At 50.4% G+C, this 26,781-nt stretch overlaps 1 protein-coding gene across 1 annotated transcript in view; it reads left to right on the plus strand.

Annotated features, from left to right (window-relative positions):
- Syt13 (synaptotagmin 13) overlaps window positions 1-26,781 on the plus strand; it is a 40,487-nt gene that overhangs the window by 8,515 nt on the left and 5,191 nt on the right. The window contains exons 2-4 of the mRNA XM_052723746.1: window positions 17,271-17,496; window positions 19,650-19,784; window positions 22,476-22,777. Of these exons, the coding sequence (XP_052579706.1) occupies window positions 17,271-17,496; window positions 19,650-19,784; window positions 22,476-22,777 (663 nt within the window). The remainder of the gene's footprint in view (window positions 1-17,270; window positions 17,497-19,649; window positions 19,785-22,475; window positions 22,778-26,781) is intronic.

Below are 26,781 nucleotides of genomic sequence, written 5' to 3' on the forward strand. Positions count from 1 at the left end.
TCCCTCCCTCCCATCCTTCCTTCCTTCCCTCTTTCCTTTCTTCCTCCTCCTCTCCCCCCCGCCCCCTTCTTCTTCTGAGACAGCCGCCCTAGCAACTGTGTGAAGTTGTGCTGGATTTAAATTGTACCCACACACCCTGCCCAGGCTCACGAGCTCTAACAACCGGAGCCCCCAGCTACTGGTGCTGCGTTGGAAGGTTGAGGAAGTGGAACCTTGCCAGGGGAAGTGGGTCACTAGGGGTGGGCTTTGGGGTTTTACAGCCTGGCCCTACTTCCTATCTGCTCTCTGTTTCCTGATTGCAGGAGCAATCTGACCAACTGCCTCACTTCATGACACCACCTTTTCCCACATGATGGCTTGTGTCCCCTAAAACTGTGAGCCAGAACAAGCCCTTCTTCCCTCAGCTTCGTTCTCATCAGGTCTGGTCACGGCAGCAAGAGAAGGAACTAATACACAAGCGTATCTCACTTCAGAGTTTTCTAAGCCTTTCATGGAAACACTCACTTTAAAATTATTCTTGTGCATTTATTCTGATGCAGATTCCTAAATTCTTTAACTGGTTTTTAACAGCCATTTGCTGTCTGCACTGACTGTTTTTTGACATGGACCTACACAGGTACACCTGAGACATGCGAGTCTCAGAAGAGCTGGTGCGACACAGTCGAGAAGTCTGTACCTGCCATTCTGCTGCTTGAATATTGTCACCGTCCTCTTCCTCCGCCCCCCACCCCACCAAGCTTCGGACCCTCATGGATCCCAAGACGCTTCACCCAGACACTCAGTGTCCTCTGCTCCATTTCATCTTGTTTATAATTTCTTTATGTCTTGCTGATGACAGGCCAGAGCAACGTCAGGAGGAGCTCTGACGTCCCCGGTGGGGCTGGTGTGGCACGCATGCAAGCCTTCCCACCACGATTTTCACTAAGTGCTAATTCCTCGGCTAAAGGGCTTTTCATACCTTTATAGTCCAGAAAAGTCTTGGATGGTTTTCAGACAGCATTGAAGGGTAGTTTCAGAGATATTTGGAGAGGTTGGTTGGGGTTTTAGGGTGGACAAGGCATGCCTTATGATTTTTCCCATGAGAATGATGGAGTATTGCTTGCCTTCTGAAACGTGCTCTACAGGAATGAGTCAAGATCCAGCCATGAGGAGCATTTACACATGTGAGTGTGTGGATGAACGGCAGCAGGGAAGGCCTGTGGGAACGGTGTGAGATTAAGTCCACCTGGCAAAGGCCCAGGGCCTTTTGATATATTTCATTGATTTTCCTTACCCTCCCTTCTGCTCATTAAAGCCAGAGTGTACTTTACTTTCTTAGAAACAGGCACAGAGCTTTGCATAGCAAGAAGTGAGGAAGGCTCAGGGAGTGAGTGGATGGGGACTGGACAGGTGATGGATGAGCAGCTGCCTGCAGCCATAGCCTACTCACAGCACAGGCACAGGGAGGCAGGAGGGCTCCAGGCTGACTGGGCAACCTCTGCGCTTGCCTTTTAGTACGACAGGGAGCAGTGAGAGGTGTGTGTGTGGGGGGCAGTCTCACAGCAGGTTGGCTTCCCTCCCTGTAGGCCTCCATTCACTCGGTTAACTTAGGACAACATAAAAATCTTCCCCCGTGGGCTTGGGGAGCCGTCTCGGTCTGGAAAGTGCTGGCTATACAAGCAGAAGGGTCTGTGTTCAAATCGCCGGCACCTGTGTTAAGGCCTGGTGTAGCAATGAGTGTTTATAATCCCAGCACCAGAGTGCCAGAGAACCAGATATCGACCTCTGGTGCAAACATGCCTAGATCTTCACTTGTGAGGATGAGGCTCCAACATTCAAAAGTTCATATTGTGCTTGACACAGGGTCCAACCTGCTCAGGGTGGCTGTGCTGCTGAGCCATCATGGAGGGGATGGGAAGCACTGAGGAAGAGAGAAAAGTATGTTTGTGAATGAGTGCGTGAGTGTGCATGAGTGTGTGTGTGTGTGTGTGTGTGTGTGTGTGTGTGTGTGTGTGTGTGTCTGCATATGCATATGTGTCTGACAGGAAAGTAGAAGGGAGACTATTCCAGGGGAGAAAGCTCTCTAAAGAAAGGGAAAACCGAAGAAGGGGGTGAGGATGGGAAGAGAGACCAACTTTCAGGCTGGGGATGTAGCTTAGTGGTAGAATGCTTGCCTGGCATGGATAAGGCCCTTGGCTCTGTCCTCAGCTGTCACAAAAGGAGGAGGGAGCAGACAACATGACCAGAGGGTGACAGGATTGACTATGACAAGGAGATTTCCCTCCACATGTGAAAGAAGAGGGGAAGTATCGGGAGGGAAGAGGAGCAGAAGATAGATTGGCTGAGAGGGGGGTGAGCAGAAGGCGGCCTGAGAGGGAGGGGAGGCTAGCTGGAAGGGCAAATGGAAGCAAGGCACAAAAGTGACACACAGGCATGAAAACGTTGTAACGAAACTCAACTAAAGTACTCATCGTTAAAAGGTAGGACATCGTGCAAGCTTGTGATCTCAGCCCTGGGGAGATAGAGGCAAGAGAGCAGGAGTTCAAGGTCATCCTCGGGTACATAGCAAGGTCAAGACTGACCTGGGCTACAGGAGACCCTATCTCAGAAAAACCAAAATAGTGATGACTAAAGAAGAATCTTCTGGAAAGGATTCGGAGCAGGGGAGAGCACCCTAGGGAACAGCAAGGGAACTGACTGAGCCGGTCACAGGCCACGGGCTTTCCTTCGTGTTTGGTGTCCCTGCCTTTCCTGGTTTCCTGTCTTCCTTTCTCTCAGTGCCTTGAAGCAGCATCGGACACGCCTCCATTTCCAGCACACCTTCCTTCACCTGGAAGGAAAGGGCAAGGCTATCAGAGAGAGGCAGTGGTGTTATTCCGAGACAAAATCCAACCCGAATGCGGGGCCATCCTCTAGCTGTGCAGATGTGTCCCTGAAGAGCTCAGCTTCTTCTGCAGAAGGGGATCTTAGAAGCAGCCCCGTGACAGGCACCTTTGGTGCAAAACACGGAGTAACAAGAAGTGCAGGAGTGTTGGGAGTGGCTGACTCAAGGCCAGAGCTTGACAGACAACATCAGGACAAGGATGAGGAACCGGGGCGGGGGGGGGGGGGCATCTTTAGACTTCACAACACTCTGGAAACAATAGGTCACAGAGGCAAATAGGGAAGCTGGAGGTGAAGCTAGTCAGAGGCCTCCTGGATGAGGCAGGAGAGCTCAGCCTGCAGCTGGCATGAAGAAAAGTTGGGAATGGAGGGCACCGTATCTCAGGGTGCACTGAGAGCATCATGCCCCTCAGAGTCTAAATGGACAAAGCATCCTTTAGGTCCCCATGAGGCCAGCAGGGGACTTAGTGGGGGAAGTGTCAGAGGACAACGGGAGTACTTGCAGTCCATACAAAGGAGAATGAGCTGCCAGCAGCAGAGGAGGTGAATGCCTGTTAAACCTCCCCTGTGGTGTTTCTAGAAACTTCCTTCATTTTAGGAAAGCTCCAGAATCCTTCTGCAGAGGGAGCTCCTTGGCTGTGTGGCCACTGAAGCCCATGGGAGAGACCTCCAGGAGCACTCCCAGTGCCAATCTGTGTCTGCTTATACCTGAGCCTGGAAGTCTGGAAGAGTGGGTTGTGGCTACTTCCAGGGATCCAGGCAGCATTGAGATTGTCCCCGGGGGAGGCACCTCAGGGCCATGGCCTCCTCAGGAGCACAGAAGGGTGGCTCTGGCGGAGGCTGACTAAGCTGGAGGAAACTCTGCTTGGGGACTCTGACAGGCTGCCTTGGGAGGCTGTGCTAATTGCAACAGTAAACGAAATGGTAATTGGGCTAATAAATAGTATGAATAATTAAGCTGCCTTCAAAGGCTCTTCTCCAGCGGTTTTGCTACAGTCTTTGAATGAGTGACTTGATGAGGCATCTGAGTAGGTCTACCCTTCTCTTTGCTTTGACCCCAGCCAGTGACCTAAGCTTTCCTCACCTGCCTTGGTCACCTGTTAGCTGTGCCCCCATTACTGCATCATCGTGGAGATGAAATTGGGTAGCACTAACTAACTGTGATGGCTAGTATAGACTGTCTACTTGACAGGATGTAGAATTACAAAAGAGACAAGCTCCTGGGCCTGCCTGTGGGAATTGTCTATATTAGGTTAACTGAAGTGAGAAGACTCACCTTAACTGTGGGTGAGGCCATCCCAAGGGATGGGTCCTAGACTGGTTAAAAAGGAGAAAGCTAGCTAAGCACCAGCATCCAACTCTCCACTTTCTGACTGGGGATACAACACAACCAACAAGCTCCTGCGGCCACCCCGTCTCCTCCAGAATGGACTGGACCTTCAAACTGTGATTCAAAACAAACCCTTCCTTGAGCTGTCTTTTCTGGCATTGTATAACAACAAGAGTAACAAATGCACACACAAAGCATGGTGCCCAGAACGCAGTAAGTGTTAGGTGGGAACTGCCCCTTGTTGCCTCCGAGGCCTCTCTCTGAGCCCTCCTGACCCAGCTCCAATCTTACCCCATTCCTACCCCTGCCCTGAGCAACCCGTTTTCTGTTCCTTCATGCTCTGCCCCTAGAGGCTCCTTCCTGTCAGCCACACTGGCAGGACAAGGTGGTGTTGGCCCAAGGGGTCCCTGAAGGAGACCTTCCCTTGACTCTTTCCTGCCAGGTTGCTGGAGGTGGGTTGCTATACCCATAACAAAAGGGCACAGGTTCTTTCAGGGGACTGTCTTCACTCAGCCATTTGCCCTGGGTCTTGTGACTTCCCTTACCCATAGCCCCTTTATACCAAGGGGATGCCAAGGATCCCGCTGCCCCTAAGATACCCACCATTCATGTTTCATGTTGATGCCTTGACCCTCAGTAGTGTAATTTTTTAATGAAAGGTCCCCTATCCAGTCCTCCACCTTGACACCTAGCGTGAATGTATCATGTGCTCCTGCCCAAGTCTTACAGTGGGTGCTCAGTCAGAGTTAACCATCCTCACAGACCCTTACAATTGGCCAGGAGAAAGCTGAGCAGACAGTCGAGAGAGAGAGAGAGAGAGAGAGAGAGAGAGAGAGAGAGAGAGAGAAAGAAAGAGAGAGAGAGAGAAGAAAGAGAGAGAGAGAGAGAGAGAGAGAGAGAGAGAGAGAGAGAGAGAGAGAAAGTACCAATGAAACTGGCAAGGTGGGGACCAGCAGTGAAGACATTTCTGTTTACACAAGACCCCAACCTTTAGCACAGACTTTCATTTTCCCTCTTGGTCCAATGTCCAGCTGATACCTTGTGCATCTTACAGCTTCGAATACCTGTTGCCAACTGACATCTGGGAACGGGGCACTTCAGGGTGGTTCTCATTTTAAGAAGCTTGCAAGGACCTGAGGAGAAACACCCCAAGTTTATAGTAACTGGGAGCCAGCTGTTCTGATGTTCCTCACCTCCCATGGTCTAATCACATTTTGGCAATATTTCGCAGGCCCCTTGGTGGGGGAGATGCAGTAGGTTTGCATTTGGTTTAAAAGGAAGAACAGCTGTCTCCAAATTCCAAACGGCAGCCGGACTGGAGAAGCTAAAAGTGGCTGTGGTATGGGGGCTGGGCGTGGGGACATCTCTCGGTCCATATTCTCTCAAAGGAGAGAACTTAGTGAGAAAGACAGGCTGTGGGGGTTTTGTCTACTTTGCTACTGCTGTTGTTCTAGCAAAGCTAAGCAAAGCAGATACACCAAAGAGAAACTGGGATGGGCTTCCCTAAGGGGACAAGCACCCCAGTGGGTTCTGCATTACGGGTTTGAAAGACATTTTATGACTGACTATTTATGAGGTAGGTGACATGTTCATGGGCTAAGGTAAGCCATTTTGCTCCCAGATTGTGGTAGACCAGATCTCCCTTGTAGGGAGGGTATTTCTTCCCATGACCCTCTAGAAAAGCCACAAGAGTAAGAAGTCAAAACCACAATGTGAAGGATGGGTATCATAAAGCCAGAGTCCTTAAGAGTACACACACACACACACACACACACACACACACACACACACACCCTTAGTTAGCACACACGTGGGAACTGAGTGAGTGCCCTAATTTCTAATAGGTGATCTCATGGCAACAACCTCACCACAGCCACAAAGGGGCATTCTGATCACGAGGAAATACAGCTGCCAATACACCAGCATCCTTGGCTACCTCATCTCCAACTCCTTGCTTAACCAGTATCTGTCCCTTACAGGACATCCCCTGTTGACTAGACAGGAGGGCCAAGGAAGAAACCAGCCTGTCCTTCAGGCCCTACTGTGGGTAGCCATGCCACCTTCCTGAATAGTTCTCTCTGGAAAGCTTACAAAGAAACGTGGACGTGCTCCTCCTGAGTGCTGCTTTCTCGCACACACCCCTTCCCCCCCGAACCCAGGTCCACCCTAAGCCGCCCATCTCCTCAGAGGCCTTCCTTGAGGCTTCTTTCTTCCTCTTGGTTCTTGGTGCCCCAGATTTCTCCCTCCTAGACCTCTCCCACCCTACCATGTGGCTTCCTCCCTCTGCCTCTCACTTCTCTTTCTGTCCTTCTTGCATGCACCTGCTGGTGTGAGTCATCGGGATAGGTTTTGTTCAGGCCATTCTTCGATCTCAAACTGTCCAAAGCTCTCACTGCTTACAACACAGAATTCTAAACCTTTTGTTTCGTGTTCAAGGTCTCACATTCTTTTCCAGCCTCACCTTCCTCCTTGGCATACTCACCATACCATGAGCGTGTTCCCCTCCGGATCCAGGTCACTGCCATTCCTATTTGGAATGGACTCTTCCACCACTTGGTATCCTCAAATTCTAGGCTGAAGTCCTCCTCCTTCTGATCACACGGATGGTAAGGAGGTCTTCTTTTGGCCTTTGGCAGCACACAGCCCAGACATTGGACCTTTTAAGACCACATTCAGGGAATTGGAGTGATGGATCAGCAGTTAAGGGCACTGACTGGTCTTGTAGATGACTTGGATTCAGTCCCCAGCACCTAAGTGACTTCAGTTCCAGGTGGTCCAACATCCTCTTCCGGCACTCTCGAACATGTTATGCACATGACACACACTCACACAGACACATACACATAAATAAAAATAACTATCACTTATAAAAGGCCACATTCAGCAGGTTGGGAGAGTAACTCAGTCATAGAGGACTTGCCCGCACACACGAGGCCATGGGCCCCACCTCTGGAACTACCAAAAAAATCTTTTTCTACAGATGCACCCAGGGTAGCAAATACCTTCCATCTTGCATATCAGTTCTTATCTATTAATACAGCACAAGGGTGCCTGAGCTCAGCGAGGAAGAACCCTTTGATCAATTAGCCATGTCTGCCATGAGCTCAGGTTGGGGAGTTGTGGCATAAGTACTTCCTTGTTCCTAATTATGGGGCCTCTCGCACAACCCCTCAGTCCACCCCCTGAGAGTAGAGCCTTGCTCATGTCTGCTTCGGAGGCTGGGAGAAAACACAGCGAGGAAACAAGTGGGCTGACTAACTGGACCCTAATCAGATGAGGAGGATCTGGGCTTAAGCCCAAGACCTAAGGCGAATGCGCACCTGTTTGCGCCACACTTTACCATCCTGGCTGTTCGCACACCTCCAGGGTAGAGACTGCTGTGCCTTCCACGTGGCTGGGCAAAGAGGACAGCCGCTCCCGAGACTTGCACCTCTCTGCACTTTTTCCACACCGTGTCACCCTTGATGGATAATTTATACGCTTGACGGCCTCAGCAAATGTACTTCCTTCTCTAACATGGGGAAAAGCTTTGAGGATGCAAATGTGAGCAGAAGGCGTTGTTAGAAGGATAATCTTGTGTGTACTCATCATTTCATGGGGAGAAACAATCCTGTTCCAGTAACATGTGGTTTTCAATAAATTGGCATAATAGCAGGGTTGCAAACTGTTGTCCTGGCCCATGGCTTCATCAATTATGCAAGGATTGTAGAATCAACAATTCCTCTGGCTGCTCTGGAGGAAGATTCTAGATTCAATGTCAAGGAAAGTGAGCAGGGACCGTGTAATAAAGTCAGGCATGGTTACACTTGTAACTCAGTCATGAGGAGTCAGAAACAGGCGTGCTAGCCAGCCCAGGCTACTTGGTGAGTTCTAGGCCAGTGAGACCCTGCTTCAAAAGAGCAGAGTAGATGTGCCACCTGAGAAACAACAGCTAAGGCATGTTCTCTGGCCTCCACATGCCTGCACACACATGTGTACCTGAGTGCCAGGTGTGTGCATGCACTCAAGCGTGCACACACGCACACACGCACACACACACACACACACACACACACACACACACACACACACACACACACACACACCAAACAAACATGGTCACCACAGATAAGAAATGGAAGCAAAAGTGTCTAAAGGATTAAAGTGGATCACAGGCTGTATGACACCCGTCTGTAAGACTCCTGTCTTACGGAAGCCACTCACAGGCCTGCTTGAGCTCTTGGCCCACAGACGGACTCAGTTTAACAGAGTGCCTGCAGGTACAACACAGTGCTGAGGGGGGCCTCACATGGAAACTTGAGGTCAAAGGCTGGTGGAGAGAAGGCTCTGGAGTCAAAGGTCACTAAGGCACATAAGGAATGACAAACCCAGATTCAAACAGAAACCAAATAGTAAAGGGGGTGACGTGCAAACATCCAGGCAGTCCATTAAAAACAAAGACAACGAGTCAGGAGAAGGAGACCCATGGGACACAGTGTCAAATTCTTCGACACTTGAGAGCAAGTCAAGAGCCAGCCTCGGGCGCTTCCATTCTCAGCTGTTACCATGGGTATCCAGACATGGCACCAAGAAGCCACAACGTGCCGAGCAGCATGGCTTTGGGGGAATTTGGATTCTAAGTCTGTCCAAGCTGCACATGTGCAGCTTTGGACAAGCTTCAGCCTTTATGATACTCCCTTTCCTCCTTGGTAGAGAAAATGTTATGTTGTTTTGATTTTTACGTAGTTTTACATTTCTATTTTATTTTTCGGTGTGAGTGTTTCACTTGCATAGATGTCTGCCCACCACTTCCATGCCTTTGTGGAGGTCAGAAAAGGGTTCTGGATCCCCTGGAACTGGAGTTACTGGTGGTTGTAAGCCACCATGTAGGTGCTGGGAATTGAACCCAGGTCCTCTGGAAAAGCAGCCAGTGCTTTTAACTGCTAAGCCATTTCTCTAGCCCCCATTTTTACTTATCAATACTAAACATAGCATTGGGCTGGTGAGATGGCTCAGCAGGTACAAGAGACTTGAGTTCCACACAGTGGACAGAGAGAACAGACTCTGTGAGTGGTCCTCTCACCTCCACACACACACTGTGTGCACTCCCTCAACCCCACACAAATAAATCCATAAATGTGACTTTAAAATTTAAACACTATAGAATAAAGAAAATATTGCCTGTGGGGCAGGTGGAAATCAAATGTAATGAAGTTGTGTTCCATTTGCAGAGTGTCCCCACACAGGGATTTTTAAGAAGGCAGCAGTCATATTGCCTTTTCCTGCTCTGTGAATGGGTTCCAATTAATGCAGGAATCACCTCTGAGGAGAAATATCTCTGGGCAGGATCTTCTCTTATTGTGGCTCCTGGTCCCATTTGTTTGTTTGGTTTTTGAGACAGGGTCATTCTATGTAGACCAGGCTGGTTTTGAACTTGTCTCACAGCTTCCATCTCCTAGGTGCTGGGATTCCTTATGTGCAAGGCCACGCTTGGCTCTGTTTTTGGTTCTGTCTCTTCTCAGAATGGCGGGGCCCAGCCCTCCTCAACCTCCTCGTCCACCTGGGCCTCACCATCACTCACTTGCAGACTCAAATGCTCTCTGGATACAAACTTTCAGCCACTGCCTTGCCCCAGAATGCTCCTCTCTAGTGTCTCTATCAAGCCTCCACTCATGCTTTGGGGTGCCTAGTCCAAAGTCAGGTTCTCTGGGCATCTTCCTGCATGGCTCCTTTATCCCTCACCCCCCCTTCCCTGGGTGCTGTGATTCCAGTGACCTCCCTCTGCTGCTAACTTCACTGGAGAGACCTCCCTCTCCCCATCCCTGTCATCACACAGATGCAGACCATGTGTGAGGACAGAGACAGGCGGCAGCCATGGCTGCTGACACAGAAGATGCCCTTCATAGTGGATGATGACTGACCAGATGAATGAGGGAATGGCCGGACTAGGAACACAGAGGTGGGACATCTCCCTGTCCCCGCAGCTGGCTTCTCCTTACATCTTCCCATAGCCTTGGGAAGATACTGTCTGCTGCCAGCAGAGAAGCACGTGGCCAGGTTAGCCTACAGTCACATACCTGGGTCCAAATCCCAGCTGGTATCTCATCCACCACATTGAGTTCAGATTTACCACTCCGTGCCTCAGTTTCCTCTTCTGAAAAGCAGGTGGAATGATGGCACTTTCCTTATGAGGTAGTGAGGTTTAAAGAAACCTCTCTGGCAGAATGCTCAGACCTGGAGCTGACACCTGAGTGGGGCACACACAAATTTAATCAATTACTAATAATTCAGACTTTAGCTTAAGAAGGCTCTCTTCACACTCAAGTTCTTATGGACATAACTTACTCTCTTCCTCACTCGGTAACCCTCTGCCATGGTCTTTATACTTTCTAACCAAAATCGCCTTTGGTGACTAGGCATATCTAGATCTGTGTCTACTGAGACTGTCCTCCCTATGAGGACATTGACTTGAAGATATTGTCACTACTGCTTCTTGGCCCCCAGAGATATAGTCGGTGCTGAGTGACGGCCAGATGGATGACTGAGCACAGAGATAGGGCTGTCCCTCTCTATTTATGCCACCCGCTTGCCACTGACAGAGCGTTACCTACCCCACCCCTACCCTCCTCCTAGTCTGCTGTGTTAGGTATTGGCTAGGGGGCTAGGTATAGTACAAACTACACCATCTGTCTATCTGTGAGCCTGTCTGTCTACCTAGGCAAGGTCTCAACCAATAGACCATTGGTTTTCAACCTTCCTAATATTGACCCTTTAATACAATTCCTCATGATGTATAATCATAAAATCATTTCATAACTAATCTTGCTATAGTTATGAATTGTAATGTAAATATCTGACACGCAGGATATCTGACACGTGACCCCAAGGGGTCATGATCCCAGGTTGAGAAACACTGGCCTAGACTGTCCTCAGACACACTATGTAGCCAAAGATGACCTTGAACTCCTAATCGTCCTACCTCCACCTCCCAAGCGTTAGGATCAAAGGTGTATGCCATCCCTGGCTCCTGTAGTGTTGATTGAACCCAGGGCTTCATGCATGTTAGACAAACGCTCCACCAACTGGGCCACATTCCCAGCCTCCAAAACTAGCCTTTTTAGGTTTAAAAATAACCTCCAAGAGAAAATAGAGTAGGAAGAGGTGAGTACCGAGAGAAGGGGATTTGGGACACAGGCTTGGAATACACAGAAGAGGAAGTCGCCATGGAAACACTGCTTGGCGCCAGGACAAGGCGACCAGCTGTTTCTTCAAAGTGAAGCTCTGCTCAGCAGTTTGAAACACACACCTCTTTCATTGGGACCCTGTGGACTCATTCCTGAGGCAGCCAGGCTGATCTCCCTTACCTGTGTTCTAGGGTCTACCTCAATCTGGGGTACCACATAAGGTGCAAGTATCATTCACAGCAATGGCACCCTGGGAGGCTTCTAAGATATGCAGGTTCCCCAGACTTCACCTGAGCCCGGGACCTGGGAATCTGAATTGTACATCCCTCTGTGTGAGTGATGTCTGCCAGCTAGCTCCTCCAACAGTCCTGTCCCCCTGACTGCAGGCTATGCAGGGGGCGGTAGAGAGTAGAGTAAAACTCTAAAGTGTTAGTCTAGGTTGAAAGGAGCCCCCACTGCTCTCTACTCGACCATGATTTTGAACAAGGAACTAGTATCTATCAGTAGGATGGCGTTGATCTCACAGAACTTCCTTTACGGAGATTTAGAGGGCACAGGGAATTGCATGCAGGCAATGCAGGGCATAGGCAGGCAGAACCATGGTGTGGAAAAGGCTGTAAGCCTGGGTTTAGAGAAACCAAGGTCCTCCTCAGACTGGAATAGTCTGCTTTCACAATGTTTAGCCACTGAACTGGGGAGAAGGAGGGCTATTTGTTACAGAGCTTGTCCATAGTCTTCCCTGACCAAATTAAGTTCCCAGGAGAGCAAGGCCATTCTGACTACCAATTTAGCCTATAGAAGGTAGTCTTCCCCTGGGGAGATGGTGATTATGTATATGCACATTTGTGTGCATGTGTGAATGTGGAGGTCAGAGATCAACCTTGGGTGTCTTTCTTCATACTTTTTGAGTCAGAGTCTGGAGCTCACTGATTCAACTAAACTCTCTGGCCAGTGAACCCAGGGAATCCGTGTGTCTCCATCCCCTGAATGCTATGGTCACAGATGTGTGCTATCATATCATCACATGCTATTGATGTGGGCACTAGGGATCTGAACTCAGGTTCTCATGCTTGCGCACTAAGCCCTTTACTGACTGATCCATCTCTCCAGTCCCCTGAAATGTTACTTTAAAAAAGATGTCCCAGCACAAAACCCCAAATTAATAACCAGCAGGGTTGCTGCACACCTCGTCTGTCACATCACAGACTGCTAGCTCTGTAATTAACTTCTGCTTTCCCAACATAAACCTCACCTGGGAGGGCATCTGTCTCTTCTCCTGGAACCCTCACGCTCAGGTGAGGCCCGGCCTGAGGTGAGGCTCCATCAATATTTGCTCATTAGATGCAGGTCCAGGTCCAGGTCCTCCCGCCCTGCCCCCCAAGCCATCTGTCAGCCTGCAACAGCTGATATAGACAGAGCCCGAGGCTTCCAGACTGCACTTCCTTAGGAAGCCAGAGCCAGGAAGGCAGGGCTGAGGCGGGGAGGAGGGAGGCAAGGCTGGCACACAGCAGAGCAGCCTCCACTTAGCACCCAGGGTGGCAGTTGGGGCTGCAGGGGTCACCTTCAACCTCAACGCTCCAAAGACAGTGTAGGGGAAAACAGGAGGAAGAACAGAAATCCACATCAGGCTTCCGTCCAGGGCTCAGCATCCCCCAAGAGATACGGGCTTTTCACATTTTTTTTTCCAAAAGAAAAAGAAATTGTAGATGTCATTTGTGGAGGAATCTTACTATAGCCTTGGCTGGCCTCCAACTGTGATCCTCCTGCCCCCGCCTCCTGAGTGCTAGAGTTACAGGTGTGAACACCTATGCCAGCTTCAATTTATATGTGTGTGTATGTATGCATATATGTGTTTGTATATATGTGTATATGTGTGTATGTGTGTATGTATGAATATGTATTTGTTTGTATGTATGTGAATGTATATATGTATTGGGTTGTTTGGGTTTTTGGGCTTTTTTTCTTTTGTTTTTGCTTTTGCTTTTGTTTTTTGTTTGTTTTTCAAGACAGTTTCTCTGTGTAGCCTTGGCTGTCCTGGAACTCATTGTGTAGACCAGGCTGGCCTCAACTCGAGGCACTCCTCCTGCCTCTGCCTCCCAGCTGCTGTGATTACAGGCACATAGGGTACCATCATGCCTGACCACCGCACCAGGCTCACTTTGCTTTACTGTACTAAAAACACATGACATGAAATCTGCCACGTGTTGTGTGTGTATGTCAGTCTGTGGCATCAGATACCCTCATAATGCTGGACAGCATCCCAGCATTTTAGCACCACTTTACTTCTGTAAAGCTGGCACTCTATCTCCTTTCAACAGTACCTCCATCCCCTCTGCCCAGCTACCACCCTTTTGCATCCTCCCCATGGTATTCTGACTACCCAGAGCCTCTCAGATTTGTCTATAGCTAGTGTCTTTCAGTTATAGTGGTGTTCTCTAGGTTTGTGCAGATAGTAACACATCAGAATTCCTTCTTTTAAGGCTGAGTAGTATTTCAATGCATATGCTACAGTTTTCTTTCTTTTTCTCTCTCTCCTTCTCTTTGTTCCTCAGACAGGAACTTGGAGGTAGGATCTTAAGCAGAGGATATGGAGGAATGCTGATTACTAGCTGGCTCCCCATGGCTTGTTCAACTTGTATTCTTATATAGCTCAGAACTACCTGCTCAGGGATGGCACCACCCACAGTGGTCCGGCCACCCCGACTCCATCCTAAATGAAAAAAATTCCTAGCAGGAATTATTTAGCACCACTTTACTTTTGTAAAGACTTACATACGCACACATTGCCTACAGGCCAGTCTTATGAAGGCAATTTCTCAACTGAGGTTCCCTCTACCTAGATGATCCAGTTTGTGTCAAGTGGACAGAAACTACCCAGCATGCCTTGCTTAGGTGGTCAATTGTGATTCCTCTTTGGAGACCATAAAAGTCCTTTCCCTGCTTTCGGATGGAGTGATTTGGGCTTTTGACATTGACTTTCCCCATAGAGTTTCAGCTCTCTGCACACCCTAGTTGCTTTTGAGTGGACGATTCAGTCCTGTGGCAGGAGGCTTCCAGTAAGAGGCTAATAACCTGGGATTCAGGTGAACTCCTCTGTGGGGCCTATCCTGAATGTGTGTCTTTCCTTTCTGGTTCCACATGGAACCTCTCCCAGGTTCCCTCCGTGTGCCCTCAACCTCTTTTCTATGACTTGGGTACTAAGGTTTCAGCTATTTGACAAGCAACAGGAAGATGAGATTTTTTATTTTTCACATTTTATTTGTTTGTGTGTATGTATGGGACACACATGCCATGGTGCATGTGTGGAGGAGGTCAGAAGAAAGCCCACGAGAGTCAACTCTTTCCTTCCATCATGTGGGTTCTGAGGACTGAACTCAGCAAACAGCTTTACCCAGTGAGCCATCTCAATGGCCCTGAAAACAGGGTCCTGAAATGCAGAACAAGGCGGTTGTTGGTGCTTTTGTGTCCTGGAGACATGAGTTACTGACAGCAGTTCTTCTTGCAGCTTGGACCACTAATCATTCTTGCAAAAGACCAGTTTGCTCTCAGGATAAACATCAGTACCAAGTGTGGAAACACGGAGATTCCCGGGGGACAGAGTCCTGCCCAAGGCTGAGCAGACACTGGGTTGATGACCTCTGAGGGTCTTATCCGCAGTGCTGGGCATCCATTTGTCATGCTCTGGGTTGCAAGGCAGAAATTTCCAACTCAAAGCAGCTCCAAGAGTAGGAAGAGCATCACTTGTGAGCTTGCTGAGGTGGCCACAGGGTGGGTGGCCTTGTAGTAACATCAGAGACACAGGTTCTGTGGCCTTGCACCCTCAGTGCATTGTGTAGCCTTTGTCCTAACCCTGACTCACCTTGTAGTCACAAGACAGGGCCGTGTGCTTTCTGCCTAGCGGGGATGCATTCTGTCTGGTGTAGAACACGTCTACCATGGCATCTGGGCTGGCTTCCCTAGGACAGGTGCCCTCCATCCCCAGAATAGGAAAAGTCACCAAGATAATTCCATGGGTAGGAGTATCAGAGCAAGCAATCACACCCCAAGGCTGAGGATGGCCCTAGACAACCAGGTAATACATGTGTAGACGTGGATGGAGGGGAGTCAGGATGGGCACCTGTCTTTTTGCTTCAGGGTAGGCAGGAAAGCAGACCCTGGCGCTGTGAAAGGCCCCATGGAGGACCTCATTCATTCCTGGAGCTGGCGATGAGTCCCCCACCAAAACCACAAGCTCAGCCACCTATGAATCAAACCCAAGAACTGAACTCAGACCTTCTATGAAACAACTGAGCTGGAATGAAATCCAGTTTAACATGGACACACTCCCCAGGCCACCCAAATAGCCTCACTTCTGGTCCCAGTGTGTGGCAGACAGGGTGGCTCTGAGTCAAGGATGGCTGAGCAGTCTCTGGGAACTCAGTCTTCGGGGCTGAGGAACAAGGTAGAACATCTGAGGCTGGATTGGGGTGGTGCAATTGCCATTTTATCAATAGCAGTGGCCAAATGACAGCTGATACCAACAGGTAAATGATATTGAAATCTGGTCTAAGTCGCTAGTGCAATGGTTCTCAACCTGTGGGTCGCAACCCCTTTGGGGGGCTGTCAAATGACCCTTTCACGGGGGTTGCCTAAGGTTATCTGAAAACACAGATATTTATATTACAATCCATCACAGTAACAAAATTAAAGTTATGACGTGGAAACAAAAATAACTTTGTGGTTGGGGTCACCACAACATGAGGAATTGTATTAGAAGGTGGCAGGCAGCATTAGGACAGTTGAGAAACGCTGATTTAGTGGCTCCGTGTGGTGCTGAGTGTTTCCGAGGCTCAGTTTCCCCACTGTGAAATAGTAAAACAAATGGAACCCACACTTAGGTGAGATCTAAGAGGTGGCTCCCTACTACTAGGTGTCAGGGACATGGTCCTTCTGCCTTCTCCACACCTCCCTCCTTCGAGGTCAAGGTCAAGCCTGGCTCCAGCTCTCTCATTGCCTGTGGATCACATGCTGCTGCCCTGCCCTTGACCTGCAGTCGGCTGCAGTGATGATTCCTCCCCAGTCAGATGGGCTCATTCATTACTTCTGCTGTTTGGGAATCTCCCCAAAGGACAGTGTCACCTACCTCTTTATGACCTGAAGCACAGCTCAGATGTATCATTTAAGGCGACAGAGAGGCAAAATGGCCTGCCCAAAGCGGCCCAGCTCTGATTCTAGAATCAGGAGTGAGGCAAGGCCCAGTTGCTACACTCATGGTTCTGACACCCTAGGGCAGGGGACAGATCACAATTGGGCCACCAACAGCTAAATTGTAACAGGGGAGAGGACAGAGCCAAAGACCGGATGTGGGGGTGTAGTTTAGATGGGCGATGGGTGGGTTGGAGGTGGCCTATTGGGCCTTAGAAGAGGGATGGACAGATTTGGGCAGTGTGAGAGCCCAGTGGGTGAGGCAAAGGCAGGCTCTTACAGGTCACCACAGGGAGTCTGGGTTTTGTAGGTGTGATGGGGACCAACCACTGGCACATCTCAGCCAGTGGAAGGGGGTGAAGAGATGCAAGAGAGAGAGAGAGAGAGAGAGAGAGAGAGAGAGAGAGAGAGAGAGAGAGAGAGAGAGAGAGAACAAAGGAGGATGTATGAAAGAAGCATGATGGCGCCCAGGGATGGATGGGTGAAGGAATGGGGGGGAGGGTGAATGATGGAGTATGACACGCCCCCACACACACATGTGTACTCTCAAGTGTGGTTGGAAGTGACATTTTCTCTTTCCAAGCTATGCTCTCTGGGGAAGAATAGAAGCAGACCTCCCACCCTGCCTCCTACAAGAAGTCAGGCCCGCCATTTCTCCTTCTTGGGGTTGAGATGGTCCCTACCACACCCTTCTGCTCACACCAACTAATCCGTTCTATTCACATTTGTAGTTCAACGTTAAAAAGTCAACGGAGCCTGTCCAGCCTCGACCTCTTCTTAAGTTCCCAGACATCTATGGCCCCCGGCCAGCCGTGACAGCCCCAGAAGTCATCAACTACGCAGACTACACTCTGGGGACCACAGAGGAGTCTGCCGCACCTGCCAGCCCCCAGTCCCAGAGTGACAGTCGTCTCAAGAGGCAGGTCACAGAGGAGCTGTTCATTCTTCCTCAGAATGGTAGGGTTCCCTGCCCCTGGAGGGTAGCGTAGGGGATAGGGAGGCGCTTGCCAGTGTCTTCTGATATGGTGTGTGACTTGCCAAGGCTGCCCAGAACCCTGGTGTGGTGCGGTAGGTGGGCCCTATTGTTTGGCACCCAGCTTTTCTGTGAGAACTGAGGAGTCTCCTTCAGCTCTTACTGTGTGATTACATAAGGGATTTAAAAAACCAAGGTTAGAAACAAGCTTCTCTGCCTTTTACATGCTTACTGTGTGGCATTGGGCATGCTAAGTTCCTCTGGGACATCATCCTCATCGATGAAGTGGGATCATATTATCCCTATGAAGGCCACTGTCAAATGTATATAAATGACTCAAATGAAATGTTGGAAGCAGGACTTGGCACAAAGCATCAAAACACACGGCTATTGATACTGTGTCTATTCTCCTTTCTGTGAGCATCAGCCTTTAGAAAGCAGCACCCATAGGTGGCCAGCATGGTGCATCCAGGGGGATTGCAGGGGAGCTGAGACACGGGCCTTAATCCACAGGAAGAGAGAAGATTCCAAGAGAGATGATCCTAAGGCTAAGAAGGCGGCCAGTCCTGTGGTCCAGGCTTGCTGCATGTGGCAGTGCAGGAAGCGGTAGCTTTGGCAATGACCTGGGTTCGTGTGGATTCCTGTGGGCCAGTGGGCGGTGGCCTCCCGCAGGGGCCAGCGGTGTACATTAGCCTGGCTTTTAGGAACCACTTCAATCTGCGCTGCAAATGGGCGATCCTCTTGGCTGTCAGTATCCAGGCTCTCCCGCCCACATTTTAAGTAGATTCAAAACTGAAGCCTTGAGAGTGGAAAGGCAGGCAAGACTGATGGGAATGAGTACTCGTGGGGGTGGTTCCCACAGTTGGAGCCTCTCTCAGGAGCCCCTGCTTGCTCGATGCTTGGATGGAACCAGGGCGGAGCTCTTCACCCAGGGAAGCAGCACCTGGCTGCAAATAATTCAGCACACACGGGCTCCTTCCTTCCTTTCCCTTCCCATCCCATAGGGCAGCAGCCTGGTTCTGATCCACAGACAGCTAGCAAGCAGCATTGGCCGCTTCGGCCAACATCCCCATGATGCACTGAGTATATTTGACTCCCCCAGCCCTGCCGCTCCCCTCACCATAGTACTCGGCACCCCATGTCTGAGGAAGAGTCCGTCCCTGCCACTCACATGGCACTGTCCCTTGGTCACTCAGGAAAGACAGCTGCAGAGTGAGCTTGCGGATGCTGCCCCTGAACAGAAGATGGTCAGGGATAGGAGATGTCAGATGAGTGGGCTTTGGGTCTGGGTTCTGAGGCTGAGGCTGTCTGCGCACTGAGAACTCTAGGTACCACTAAGTCCCTTCTTACCCAGTCTGCTGCGGTGCCCTCGGGATGGCTTTGGGAGCCAAGTGCATCCTGTACACACGGGCATCTTGGTCAATCTGTTCCCTAGAGGACGGTTTGTAGCAGGAATCTAATAATGAGCCCTTGGGGACATTAATGGCCCTCTGGAGTCCTGCCCTCTGATTCATGCCGAGGCTCCGTGGTTCAGTTCTGGTTGCGTACAGTGTCATCTGAGGCAGCCACTGCGGCCTCTTAATTCTCCTTTTAGGCTTGACCAGTGAGACTCTTTCATCCATTAGGCTCCAGCTCAAGGGCGGAGCCAGAAGTACTGACAGTTTATTGGCAGCTTTAGGACCTTCTCGATTAATGATCAGGTCCTCCTTCACTCAGCAAATGTTGCGAGCACGTAAGTTAAAGCCAAGGCCACCATCCTTGCCAGTGGCGTCTACCCTGGAGTTGTTCTTTGCTGTTGTCTCCACCTGTTTACTCCTGTGAGATTTGCCCACAATTCCATTCTCCACCAGAACCACCAAACAGGCTGTGACAGCTCTCCTTGTGGAAAGCCCACTACAGACCAAACAGAGCTGAGAGCATCCCCTAAAGGACACCCAGCTACTATATGGCAGTGTAACTATGGCACCAAAGCCCACAGATTGACCACTGGACTGCAACGATCCCTTGAGGTGCAATGCCTACAGCCTCGTCTGGGGACAGTTTTGGGCTTAGGTCCATGACTTAGACGGCAGAGATGACATGATATGATCAGGGAAACAGAACCCCAACATTGTGGTCAACTCTGTCTGTCTCCCAGGTGTGGTGGAGGATGTCTGTGTCATGGAGACCTGGAACCCAGAGAAGGCTGCTAGCTGGAACCAGGCACCCAAACTCCACTTTCGCCTGGACTATGATCAGAAGAAGGCCGAGTTATTTGTGACTAGCCTGGAAGGTACTGCTTTGTGTGATTGGCAGGGACTCGTGAATGCCCTGCCGGTGGGATGGGAGGGTCTGCAGCTGGAGAGAGCAAGGTTAGCACTGGGACAAACAGTTCCTCATGCACAATGCTCGGACACGGAGACTCTTCTGCCTCCCTCCTATAACCATGCAAATTGGGGGTTTCTGGCTGGCAGACGTCTTTCCTCTGCACGGTCACTCAAGGACGCGTCCCTTCTACCTGTAGTTCTATAAGCTCCCAGGCCTCCTGCTAGCTGCTTCTAGAGGATAAGATGGGAGCTAGGAGAGGGCACAGCCATCCCGTAACAGCCTTAATGGACATAGCACGAGACACTTCTGCTCACATCCCATTGGTTGGAACTGCCTCACTTGGCCACACTTCCTTCCAGGTAATCCTAGGAAATGTGGCCTGGCAGGCTGCCTAAGAGGATGGGGAGACGAGTGATTGATGAACAGCTAGCAGCCATGGCTGGCAATGCCTTTGACATTGAACAGGGGTTTGTACTAGGCAAAGACAGTCTTTCAAAGGTCAGGAACATTTCTGAGAACTTTCCCAAGAATCGGGTAGTTTGTCCCGGGGACTGCTACACAGACAGTACACCTTACCGCCAACAAAACTAAAACTTTGGAAAGAAACGAGGGCTCATGATGGAGTCAGCTGTGCGGTGTGTCTGTTCCTGATTTCTTTTGTGTCTGTGTTAGCCAACTTTCTATCACTGTGACAAAATACCTGAGGTGGGGGGGACTTAAAAGGAGGCAAGATTTGTTCTGGCTCACAGTTTCGGCGGTGTCGTTCAGTCCATAGTTGGCCTTGTTGCCTTTGGGCCTGTGGTGAGCAGGGCATCACAGTAGGCATAACCCCATGGCAGAGAGCACACACTGAGCAAAGCCACTCACCTTACAGTGATAAGGAAGCGTGAAGTGGGCAGAGTCCCAATATCCTCTTCAAGGATGTGCCCAGTGACTGATTCTCTTCCACTGCATCCCACCTCCTTAGCCAAGCTTCAGCCCGGCCTCTGCAGTACATTTTAAGATCCAAACCTGCACCAGGTACTTGTCTCCTTGCTGTGGGAAAATACCCTGACAAGGGTAATTTAAAGAGAAAGGGATCATTTCGGCTCACAGTTCGAGGATCTATGTCCATCGTGTCCTGTGGTGGAGAAGCCATGGCAGCTGGGGCTTGAGGGAGCCGGTCACATCGTGTCTACAGACAAGAAGCAGAGAGAGAGGAACTCTGGGGTTCAGTGTTTTCTTCAGCCTAGGATCTCAGCCCTGGGGTGCCTCCCACAATTAGGGCGGGTCTTCCGGATCTGAAAGCTCCCTCTCGGACATGCCCAGAGGTTTGTTGCCAAGTTGACAAAGCTAATTACCACATACCATATACCAGGCTTGTGTTGAACTTGGTCCTGGAGATGGAAATCAGGACTTCAAACATACTAACATGTTCTACTTCTGAGCTTTCCCTCGCCCCTGGTTTCCTTTCTTGGGTGAGAATTTTCCCTTTGTACAGTTGTTTAAGATGTTTAAACACTTCCGTGTACTTTAGTACATCTGGCCCTCGGGGAAGTACCATTTTACAGGTTAGGAAACTGAGTTCTAGCCTCTCCTCTGAGGGGTCCAGGTTACTCTGATAGCTAGTGACCTGACCAGGTTTAAACAGCCCCTTGAAGCTCAGCAGGAAGCTGTTGTTTGTTGGGATGTTGGGTCCTCAGGCCTCATTTGTGGAGACAGAGCTCATTCAGCATCTCTCTATGACATGTTAGTTTCCACACCGAAGGGACGGTCACCAGAGTGTCTTGGAGAAGACCTGCAGGACACATCCATGCCGTGACACCGTAGAAACACTTGTCAGCAGGGGAGGAGCTCAGTGGTACAGAGTGGGCACACTGTGGGAGACCCAGATTCCTTTCCTGGTGAGGTTAAAGACCAAAGCCAATCGGACTAGCCAAATGCCTGCTAAGGGACTCGTACAAGTGCTATAGTTGAATTCCTAACTGTCCCCAAAGGTGCACATGGCTACCACTTGCTCCTCACCCCCTTGGCCTCTTTTTCTCACCCTCATTTGTTTCCTGGCCATGACACGAATTGTTCCGCTTGGTCATGTGATTCCTCCATGACCTACTGCCTCACAAAGTAATGTAGCCACTGCTCTCATGGCCTAGAGATTCTGAACCATGAGTCCAAGTAAACCTTTTCACTTTATAAGTTGATTCTCTCGGGTATTTGTTAATAGTGTCAGAAAGCTGACTAATACAATCCACAGTGTGACGCATTCCAAATATCAAGGTCGAGAATCGGAAGCTACATTCATGAGGCGGCAGCAGCAGCCTGATGATTCAGATCACAAGTGACTGTGTGGTAAATATTTAAAATACAGAAACAAATGAGTCACAGCATCGGTAGCTATCCTAACAAAAGCTCTTCAGGGCCTTGGCACCAATGGGGGCAGACATCTCTGAATCTTGAGGTCAGAAGGGTCCTAGAAAGTGCCTCCTCTTGTCCCTATTATCGAATGAAAACTCATCCCCCCTCCATGATGTCCTAATTTGAAAAGTTTCCCTATAAGACAGTTGCACAGAGATGGAACGTAGTGGTCACCCCAGGGTCCTGCAGATATCCAAGGTCATCTGTGTTCTGTAGTCCTGTCTGAAGTCCCAGGTCTGTCTTGTTTTGTCCTTGCTTGCAGCTGTCACCAGTGACCACGAAGGGGGCTGTGACTGCTACATCCAAGGCAGCGTGGCTGTCAAGACCGGTTCCGTGGAGGCCCAGACGGCTCTGAAGAAACGGCAGCTGCACACCACCTGGGAGGAGGGCCTAGCCCTGCCCCTGGGTGAGGATGAGCTCCCCACAGCCACCCTGATGCTCACCCTGCGGACCTGTGACCGCTTCTCCCGCCACAGTGTGATTGGGGAACTCCGCCTGGGCCTGGATGGAGCATCTGTGCCCCTGGGGGCGGCGCAGTGGGGTGAGCTGAAGACCACAGCAAAGGTAGGGGTTTTCAGACCCCAGAGCAAGAGCGGGCTCATCGAGGGTGGGAGCAGAACGCTAAGATGGTGAAACAAGGCTCAGAGACATTCTCAGCTCACAAAACGCTGCTTGGTCTCCTGATCAGGGGCTGCAGCAGATTTGTGGTCCAGAACTTGGGTTCTGGCATCCATTCCAAGGGGTGCTTCTTACTGTCCAAAGACACCTCTACCACCAGGAGCAGTATCATGATGAGGGTGGCAACAGCTTCCATGCTATGGCAGAGTTACCCTCACCTAAATCCAGTCATGGTTCTTATGCTCCTCTCAAGCTTTGCCCTGCAGAGGTGAGCTGAGGAAGGAAGCACCGAGCCCCTCTGTTTTCAGAGCATGCAAACTTGGAGTAAACTGATACAGTAGTCTGCTGGCAGCCAGTCTGAAACATGTATTACAGCCTGAGGTGGTTGAGCCTATTCATGCTCTTATGGAGAGTTCTGGAAGGCCTGGTAGGCAGGGGTTCTGGCACGGACTCTAAATGAGCTATCTTAGCTCTGTGAAGACCAGGGCCCGGTTGAGTGGTCTGCACAGATACTGTTCTGTGATGGTCTCTGCTGAGGATGCTGCTGAGATGCTGGGCTCCTTGGGAAGCAAGCCATGATCCCCACAGGCCATGACAGCACGGGGTCAAGGCAGGACAGGGATGGTGCGTAAGTCCTCAGTGTCCAGTCAAGAGTCTGCCACTGAAGAGCCTCCAGGGAACTTGTGGTAAAGACCTGTCAATTAGCTTGTCTACAGCACTAAGACGTGTCCAAACTTTTGACACTGGGACATGAAGTTGACATTTACGAAGATAACTATCAAGAGCCACATGATCAAGTTTTATTAAAAAAAATCATAAAATAATCTTAGACTGTTTTAAGTGAGTTTGTGGTTTTACATTGGGTGGCATTCCCAGCAGCCCGTGGGCCACAGACTGGACCAGTCTGGATCAGCTTGCAAGGTTCACAGAGTTGCCAGCCTTTCCCATCACCCTTTCTGGATAAAGCAAGTTGCCAACCTGCCCTTTGAGACACCATTTCTGTGCTCCCCATCTCAGTGGCTCAGCTCAGGGAGTCATCTTCCTTCTAGTAGTTACTTCCCAACCCAGGCAGGGGAGGGTAACACTGTGACCACCCTGTCTGCACACAGGGGCAACTGAGGCTGACCTGATTAGGAATCCACCAGCACCAGCATACCAGACAGGGCAGACAGCTCAGCCTCAATGGCATGTCCTTCTGACTCATTCTGGATGCTTTTCTCAATAGCTATGCACCTGCCAGAGGAGGTGACAGGCGTGGGTCTATGCAAGCCTGGACTGTAGTGGGAGGGGGCAGAGAGCACCCCACTCTTCACTTGCTTCCCTTTGGGTCATCATTTCTTCTGGGCCCTGTTTATCTGCTGTTTTTTCCTCCTCAGCTTGGAAAACTGATAGGAAAAACCACAGCCACCCTTTGAGACCTGCTGTCTCAAAGCCTACTTTCTAATTAGTATGTGATTTGGGATGCATGTGGGGTCACAGACAGGGCCCTTGATGGGAAAGAAGACATGTGAGCTTATTAAACTGATAAGCTGGCTTTTTCTGGAGCTTGGGAGGTTCCCCAGCAGGCATGAGTGTTTGGGTATGACCCCAGAAAGGCTGAAACACACCTCGCTGAGACAGAAATCCTGGGAATCTTGCCTGCTTCTGTCCATCCCCCAGAAGGCAACAATCATTCATTCACAAGCACATCACCTAACCCCTACTGTGTCCCAGGAAGTATGCCACAGCTGCAGTGGAGTCCTGTCCTCTGCTCATCCATCTTAATGTCATCAGTCTGGCTGCGGCTGTCGCCAACTCCACAGATACGAGGCACGTCTCTTTCCCTCTGGGCAGTGTTGGGGGGAGACATCAAGCTTCAGGCCAGCTCAGGAAGCCCCACCCAGATGGAGAGTGAAGGCTGATTTGAAGCTGGTGAAGGAATCTACAGTTATTGCAACCCAGCTGTTTCTTCTTTTCCGGACTCGAATGGGTTAACAGAGGTGGCAGCACTGCCCCAGTTCCAACCGGAAGACCAAAAGCCAAAAGTGGCATGTGCGTCACTAGGGACAACAGAGTACCCAACTCTGAGGGCAGCTTGGAGTGATTCATTGAGCATCTAGAGAGAAAAGGAGGTGGGGAGAGACAGGAGAAAGGAGAAGCGAGGGGTGGCTTTTCGTCTGTGGTGCTCTGAGCATCTGAACCCAGGCAGGTGTTCCTGCAGTTCTCCTGCATGACGACATCCACAAGCCTGGTCCTGGTTTTCACTCACACACACACATGAGAAGCCTTGCAAAGATGCAGGCCTGCTCTGTGAAGAGCAGAAGGCTCAGGCCTGGGCATCTGTCACCACAGCCTAGGCCAGCTGTGGAGCTCTGTCCCCAGACCTGAGTGCCTCTATTGTAAAACGAGAGCTCTAGGGGAGACTGTCCACCTAGGAAGCCAGGGCAGTGGCCTGGGACTTGGGCTCCCCTAGAGCAGACTTCATAGATTTGCTATGTCGTCACCACTGACCCAGGTGGTAACAAGCCCCACTTGGCTTTCCTGCAGAGAATGAGAATTTCAGTGCCCTTCTCAAGGTCATTGCCAAGATTAAGAGAGATGTCTGAAATGTTTCTAGCAAACATTTATTTTTGTGTCCAGTGTGTGGCTGGTGCCAGGGATGTGCAATGGTCCTGCAGTCTAGGGGGGCAGGCAGCACACTGGTGTGGGGCACAGTGCTCTTGTTGAACAGACCTGCGCTCATGTCATCCCAAGATTCCCCGAGACTCCCAGCTCAATTTGTCACGTGACTAGCCACCTATATCCAATTAAACTTCTACTGGAATCTCAAGCCCATGGGCTGTCTCTGGGCACCTCAACAGACCAGGCTGGACCACCAGCCACCTCAAGGATCCAATTAGCAAAGATGCAAAGAGGCAGAGCAGGAAGCTTGTTTCCCCGCGCTACGTCAGGAGGATAGCAAGTCTAGCAACCTCCTAGAACACTGTCTGCCTTCCTGCCTGACAGTAGCTCCAAAACGATACAGGAACAGCAGCCGTGGGGACAGAGGTGTGGATGCCATTATCGTGCTTCTCTGCAGGGGCATCACTCCTGCTTTGTGGGGTCCAGTTCCCAACATGAGGTGATGACCTGCAGGTTTCCCAATTCTTGGAACTAGAAACACCTCAAAAAAGGAGAGAAGATTAGAGGAACAAAACGGAGGAGTCAATTAGGATGGAGAACTGGCTCCTCCCTCAAGAGCAAAGGACAGTTCCAAAGGAGTCCCCTGGGAGGAATGAGCCACTGGGGTCATGGTGGAGACATTTGTCCTTGATGACAGATCGGCATGCTCTGAGGCAGAGGGTGTGCTCAGAACACACAGCAAGCTTCCACTAACTGCAGCTGGGCCCTGTGCCAGGGTGACTGAAGGAGGTAAAAGGCTCTGTGACCACTCACCAGTGACCCCAGTGTTGTGGTGGGGAAGGGGCCCCCTGAGTCCCCTCACTGTGCACCAAGAAAGGACAAAAGCTGACTGCTAAGGCTGTGCCACAGGGCAGGGCAGGGTTCCTTCAAAGGTCTTGGCGACATTTCAGACTCCTGCAGGAGGCTGACGGGGGACATTGTAAACCAGCATACGGGGTGGACAGAGACAGAGGGCCTGGGAGCCCCCGAGACCAGGATTCGTTCCTCCTTGGACTACACCACTGCTCCCAGGTCCTTGCCCAGCCGTCCCTGCTGCTCCAGCCTTGGGCTGATGTCGCTGGTTCCTGTTGGTGTATCCAGTCCTTGTAAGCGTTCGGCCAGCCACTTCACTGGTAATGTCACCTCCAAAGCTGGAGTTTCCTTTTCAAACAAAGAAACAGACTTGGGGCTGGGGAAATGACTCAGCAATTCAGAGCTCCTACCACTCTGAAAGAGAATCCAAGTTCCAGCACTCACATTGGGTAACCCCAGCTTCAAGAGAGCTGATGACCTGCACTCCCACATGCACA

Source organism: Peromyscus californicus, unplaced genomic scaffold (assembly GCF_007827085.1).
Source record: "Peromyscus californicus insignis strain IS unplaced genomic scaffold, ASM782708v3 Scaffold_7__1_contigs__length_154581171, whole genome shotgun sequence".
Lineage (NCBI taxonomy): Eukaryota > Metazoa > Chordata > Mammalia > Rodentia > Cricetidae > Peromyscus > Peromyscus californicus.